The following is a 7042-nucleotide window of genomic DNA, read 5'->3' on the forward strand; positions in this document are numbered from 1 at the left end:
GGATCTCCCTCTCCCTCTCCCTCTCCCTCTCCCTCTCCCTCTCCCTCTTCTTCTTCTTCTTCTTCTTCTTTTTGCTAATTTTATAATTTCTTTCTTAACAGCTGAATAATATTTCATTGTATATTTGTAGCACAGTTTCCTCATTCATCAGTTGATGAACATTTACACTGTTAACAATTTCTGGCTATTTTGAATAAAGCAGCAATGAATGTGGTGAATGAGTGTCTCTATAGCATGATGTAGAGTCCTTTGGGTATATGCCCAAGAGTAGTGTAGCTGGATCTTGAGATAAATCTATCCCCAACTTCCTGAGGAACCACCATACAGATTTCCATAGTGGTTGTGCAAGTTTGCACTCCCACCAGCAATGGATAAGTGTTCCCTTTTCCCCATGCCCTCATCAGCATGAGCTGTCATTCCTTTTATTGATCTTGGCCATTCTGACTGTGGTCAGGTGAAATCTCAAAGCAGTTCTGATTTGCATTTACCTGGTGACCAAGGGCATTGACTATTTCTTTACATGCTTGTCAGTCATTCATGTTTCATCCTTTGAGAACTCTGCTTAGTTCTGTCCCCCATTTTTAACTGTGTTGTTTGATTTCTTTATGTCCAGTACTTTTTGATTCTGCATACATTTCAAATACTAACCCTCTTTTGGATGTCTAATTGGTGACGATCTTTTCCCATCCTGTAGCCTGCAGCTTTGACTGAATGACAGTGTCTTTTGCCATATAAAAGCTCTTAAATTTCATAAGATCCCATTTATTAATTGTTGACCTGAGTGCCTATGTTATAGGCGTCCTGTTCAGAAACTCTTTCCCTGTGCCAATGAGTTCAAGCCTGTTGAACACTTTTTTATCCATCAGAGTCAGGTATCTGGTTTTATGTTGAGGTCCTTGGTCCATTGGAGTTGGAATTTGTGTGATTTGCATTATTTTACTGGCACCCATTCAGTTTGATCAGCCCCATTTGTTGAAATGCTGTCTTTTCTCCAGTATGTACTTTTGGCTTCTTAGGCAAAAATCAAATACCCTTAGGTGTGTGGACTTAAGTTTTAATCTCAGATTCAATTCCATTGAACATCATGTCCATTTTTATGCAACTACCGTGCTGTTTTTATTACTAATTTGCACTAATACTTTCATATCTGGGATGATGGTACCTCCAGCATTTTATTATAATTATTATTATTATTATTATTATTCAAGGTTGTTCTAGCTATCCTAGTTTTTTGTGTGTATATCCACATGAAGCTGAGAATTGTTTTGTTTTGTTTACGATTTTTGTGAAGAATCGTATTTATGGCAATTGCATTGAATTTTTAAATTGCTTTTGGCAGGATGGGCGTTTTCACTATGCTAACCTTGCTGATCCATGAGTGTGGGAAAGCTTTCCATCTTTTGGTGTCTTCTTCAATTTCTTTCTTAAATGTCTTTATTATAAAAAGTTTTTATTATACAAGTCTTTTACTTGCTTGGTAAGAGTTATCTCAAAATATGTTTTTTGAGATATTATGGAATGTACTGTTTCTCTGATTTCTTTCTCAGTCAAGTGGTCATTTGTCTATAGGAGGGTTACTTATTTTTCTGTGTTAATTTCATATCTGACTACTTTATTGAAAGTGTTTATTAGCTTTATAAATTTCTTGTTTTTTCTTTTATATATAAAATACCATCTCTAAGTAAAGATACTTGGACTTTTTCCTTTCCATTTGTGTCCCCCTTCATCTCCTTTTACTTTAGCTAAGACTTCAAGTCTATGTTGAATAAATATGGAGAAAGGAGAGAAGGCCAAGTGGGAAAGTAGGAGTCCACCCTGAGTAAGAGTATAGGAGAAAAAAAATCACAGATCCCTTACAGCAAAGGTTATTTTGAGAAACGATAAGTAAGATTTACTGAGAAGAATTAATTTTACTTGCTTCCTTTTCCCCAATATACCAGGAGCACAGGCGCAGTCACCTACGAAGGCTGCCTGTGACTTGTTTTTTAACTGTAAGGTAAACTTCTGATTTGAGTAGGGTTGGTCAGGAAGCCTTCAGCAAGAAGATGCAGGCTGCTCATCCGTAACTTGTCTTTTTCTTATTAAGATTGTTTTGAAGTGGACCATCCTAATTTTTCTCTACATGTTGGAAGTCTTAGCTAGTATAACCAACAGGAAAAGGAAAAACAAGTATACAAACTGGAAAAAGATTAGGATGTTTTTATTCACAGCTAGGACCAAATGTAAAAATCGAGATGGACTCTACCAAAAAAAGAACTTCAACTAGCAAGATTTCCATATACAAAATTAATTGTATTTATATATAAAGCAACAATTAAAATTGAATATTTATAATATAATCAAATATGAAAGACCTAAGGATATATTTAACAGAAACGTAAACCACCTACACACTGAGGAATGCATAATATTAAGGAGAAATGTTAAAGAACGTCAAAGGTCACAAAACTATGTTGTTAATTATCTACAAACTTTTCTTGCCTGAAGGAGAGGATTTCATAGACACAACAAAAATGACATAAATAATAAAATAAAATGCATAAACTTGACCTCACTAAAATCAGAAAATTCTCTTTGAAATGCATTAATAAGAAATAAAAATTAAATTCATAAACTAGTGTAAACTGCTAACCATCTATAGTTCTCTGACTATATCTCAACTCAGTAATAGGAAAAATAGCTCCGGTTATAAACAGGAAAATGATATGAAGAGACACTGTAAGACAGAAAACACTGAAAGTCTTACAAGCACAGGACACTCAGCTTTCTCCGACATCATCTTATGATGAATTCATTCTAGTTTATGCTAATTGTATTCCAATGGACAGAATTTTTAAAGAACCATTAAATCTATGGAGTGGTGTGGAAGGATATTTTAATCTGAAGAAATAAAATAGCTCTGGAGCAGGACACACAGGAAAACAGATGTGAAACTGTCTCAGAAGCCGCTCCCTCCTGACTCCTGGACTCGGGCCTCTGCACTGACTCATGGACTCTGGCCTCTGCACTGACTCCTGGACTTCTGGCCTCTGCATTTCAAGGAGCAGCAGCCTTTGTGTTGGCCCTGAAAGTTTAAATTTGGCATATATCTTCACATGGCTTTCCCAAGCCATAGTCACACTTGCTGGCTTAACTGTCTGGTGTCCAGACATTTCTCTGGATTGTCATTGCTGGTCTCTTTTTCCTAAAGTTGAGTGTGTCCACCGCCACTTGCTTCTTTTCCCAATTCTTCTCTTTGGACTTAGTACTCAAACATAGATGGACTTTTCAATCTTCCATAACAACTCAGGCTTCATGGACTGCCTGGTAATTCTTTATTTTTTTCATAATTTATTTTTAAATTTGCATTAAACCCCAACCACAGCCCCCTCCATCTTCTCCAAATCCTGCACTTACAAATCTCTCCACCCTTTACCCCTCCCCCTTCTCCTCACCGAAGGGGAAGCCTCCCTTGGGTACCATCCCACCCTGGAACATCTAGTCTCAGCAGGACTAAGCACTTCTCCCACTGAGGTCCAACCAGGCAGTCCAACTAGGGCAAGGGGATCCAATAGCAGGCAGCAGAGTCAGAGACAGTCCCTGCTCCAGTTGTTAGGGGACCCACATGAAGACTAAGCTGCATGTCTACTACAAATGTGTGGGAAGCCTAGGTCCAGCCCCTACATGCTCTTTGGTTGGTGGTTCAGTCTCTGTGAGCCCCCATGGGCCCAGGTTAGTTGACTTTGTATCTCTTCAGCCCCTTTGTCCTGCCTGGTTATTCTTAATCTTAGATGATAAAAGATTCAAGGAACATGAAAAATAAAATAGTTTATTCCCTTTAATCCATAATGAGAATCACATACAAGCTTTGGGTGACAGAGAAAGGGGGACACAGATGCTAAAGAAAACAATGGCAGGAATTACCTACCCCTGATGAGGGTAAGGGGAGAAAGGGTGTTGCACAAATACCAAAGTTAGTGATGACAGTGAGCCTTTTCCAGCACACAGAGGATAAATGGTGCATACTCAGGTCCTCCATTTTATTACAAACCTATCCCACTTTATGACTTCCTATGACTTTTAAAAAAGTGACTCATGTTCATTTATTGGGACACTGAAATTTTAAACATGGGAAAATACTTATATGAATAGCTGGACCCTATATAAATCAGAATATGCAACAAAAGCAGACACGGAACATAGCCTGTGAATACTCCCTTCCATCTCTGAGTCAGACACAGAGAGACCACAATAGAAGCTGTGAGAAAGAAGATACGTTTGATCAGACACTTAAATAGAAATCCTTACCAAAGATGGTGATGTCTGGTGTGAAATTCAGTAGGACTCAAGCTCAGTGAGACTCATGAATGCCCAAATCATCTACTGAAAACCCCTGAGATACATGAATATTAATATTTTAATACATAAGATATTAATCTAAGTTATAAAAAGAAAGCCCGCATCTCCTGATACACAGAAGCTCCTGATGCACAAGTTATGAAATTGAATCAAACCATACAAAGGAGCACCTTTCTTTTGGGGGACTTCATGGAGGAAGAAGTGAACACGGCACAATGTTGTTCCTTTGTACTTCTATTTCTGTAAACTTGTGCTGAAGGTTAACTCTTGACCCCAACTTCCTCAAACCTCAGAGAAGCTGAGAGCAGTCATCTGTGACACCTCTGTGAGTAGTCTGGTTTTGCTTTATTTTTTCTTTTGGTGAGAGGCACCTTCAAGTTACTATCCCCAGCCTGATCCTCATGCTACCCTGGCTCCTGCTGTTGACCTGTGGTGAGTTGGACATCTTGAAGTGGGGTCTGTTATCGGGGATCTTGAAAAGGATAGAGAATTCCATGACTAAGTTTCTGCCTGGCAATGCTTGGGGATTCGGAGGGGATGTTCATGTCATCTCTGTCTCTCTGACTCTTTCTGTCTCTCTCTGTATCTCTATGTTTCTCTGTCTCTTTCTGTGTCTCTGTCTCTGTCTCTCTGTCTCTGTGTGTGTGTCTCTGCTTCTCTCTCTCTCTCTCTCTCTCTCTCTCTCTCTCTCTCTCTCTCACACACACACACACACACACACACACACACACACACAGTGTAGGCATCAATTTGGTCCCTCAGTTCCTTTTTCATCTATCAATACCACTTCCTTTTATTCACACAGTAGAACTTTAGTGTTTATCACCAGCCCCCCTCATTCCACCATAGCTACACTCTGGTAGCTACACTCATAGCTACATTCTGATGTCATGCATCGGAATGGCAGAATTATTCTTCCATCCTTAATCGTTACACTCGGAATGCTTACTCGTGAGGGACTCAGACTCTGCAGCTCATCACCACAACGTGCCTGCGGATGCTCTTTCAACCCTCTCTCCCTACTGTCCTGATACACTTTAGCTGTGTCCAAACAGTGGCTTTTTAAACAAAGGCTCACCTGGCATATTATCATCCCTTGAGGTGGAAACCGAATTACAGATGTTCTTCGTGTACAGCCCTGTTTTTCCACTCATGCATGGGAGCCATTGTTTCAGGTCTTCTCGTTTCTCTTCAAACTTAATCCTTTGTTGGCCCCATTTTATAACTTTAATTAATACTTTATTTTAGAAGTAAAGAACAGCAAAAAAGAAAATTCTCCATTTTTCTATGTCCATGTCAACCAACTACCTGCCTGCCTTCTTCTTGCTCTGAAATACACCTCATCTCAAAGATAGGAGTCTCCATTTGCTCATTCAAGACCCTCCTTCTCCACTCCAATGTGTCTCCATTCCAGCTTGTTCCTGTCCATGCACAGGCGTGCTTGGAGAGTTTCCCCACTCACTCCTGCACTGTTTCTCTTTCTCCTTTCACTCTGCGCTTGCTCCGTTCACTCTATGCTGGGTTCACGCTGCGCTTGACAACTTCACTTTGTCTCACTTCCACGATTCTTTCTTTAAAAAAAAAACAAAAAACAAAAAACAAAAAACAAAAAACAAAAAACAAAAAAACCGTTCAGTTTTAGTTACTCTGAGACCTGCCTTTCTTAAGCTCTTGAGACTTCCCTGCCACCCAGATGTCAATCAAAGCCTGAAACATTTCTATCATTTCAAAGATTCCTTCAAGCTCCCAATCTTGTCCTGTGAGGTCCTCTCTCATTCTTAACCCCGGCAAGTGTTCAGTTGGCTCCTCTTTGGTGAACTCACTTTGATCCACCTTTGTCCCCACTGCTCCTTTGCAGTCATTCCCTCCATCATCTACCACTTCACACCGCCTCACCCAGAAGTCATTTCCGTTTCCTACTCTGTAGCCTCTGGGGGCAGACAGGGTGAATGATCACTCCTACAGGGTGTTTTAACTTGGTTTCCTCTGTTTTCTTTCTGTTTCACATCTGCTTCTCTTCTGCTCCTTTGTTGAGTTGAATCTGTCCCTAACATGTTTGGCAGCTTGGAGTGGATACCTAGACTTCACCTGTAGTTCTTCTCCACCCTTACACACCTTTGTCATTTAATGTGACACGTTAAGTCTAAGCTTTGACTTATTCCTTAAATACTTAATAGCCAGTCGCTACCAGGTGGCTACTAGGTGACTACCAAGAATCCTAAACAGCTTTGTTGATCTCTGTCATTTCACCACTACAACAAACTTACCTGCTTCTTCCACAAACTACCTCAAGAAATGTTAGTACCATTTTTCTGGTTGCTCTGGCCAAAACGTCTCTGTCTCTCTCAATCTCTCTCTCTCTCTCTCTCTCTCTCTCTCTCTCTATCTATCTATCTATCTATCTCTATCTCTATTTATCTATCTCTCATGCTTTCTCCTCTCCTCCCCTCCTTTCCTCTCTCCCCATCCCTCTCCCCCTCTCTCCATTCATATCCCTCTCTTCTGCTTCTCTCTCCTCTCTCTCCAGCCCCTCCCTCCCATCCCTCCCCTTTCCCTCCCCCTCCTTCCCTTCCCCCTCCTCCTCTCTCCCTTCCTCTCCCCCTCTTTCTATCCCTAGCCCTCTCCTGCTTCTCTCTCCTCTCTGTCCTCCCCCTCCCTTCCCTTACTCCCTACCTCCCTCTCCCTTCTTCCCCCTCCCTCCCCC

General features: G+C 40.6%; 1 protein-coding gene across 3 annotated transcripts in view; it reads left to right on the plus strand.

Annotated features, from left to right (window-relative positions):
* The first annotated feature begins 4656 nt into the window (after nt 1–4656).
* LOC114608956 (Fc receptor-like protein 1) overlaps nt 4657–7042 on the plus strand; it is a 15173-nt gene continuing 12787 nt past the window's right edge. Inside the window, exon 1 of one of the 3 annotated variants that reach the window (XM_028753078.1) lies at nt 4657–4770. In XM_028753078.1, the coding sequence (XP_028608911.1) occupies nt 4740–4770 (31 nt within the window). In that variant the 5' untranslated portion in view covers nt 4657–4739. The remainder of the gene's footprint in view (nt 4771–7042) is intronic. The other 2 variants (XM_028753075.1, XM_028753076.1) reach the window with 2 other exon arrangements.

Source organism: Grammomys surdaster, unplaced genomic scaffold (genome assembly GCF_004785775.1).
Source record: "Grammomys surdaster isolate TR1022 unplaced genomic scaffold, NIH_TR_1.0 125946, whole genome shotgun sequence".
NCBI classification, from domain to species: Eukaryota; Metazoa; Chordata; class Mammalia; order Rodentia; family Muridae; genus Grammomys; species Grammomys surdaster.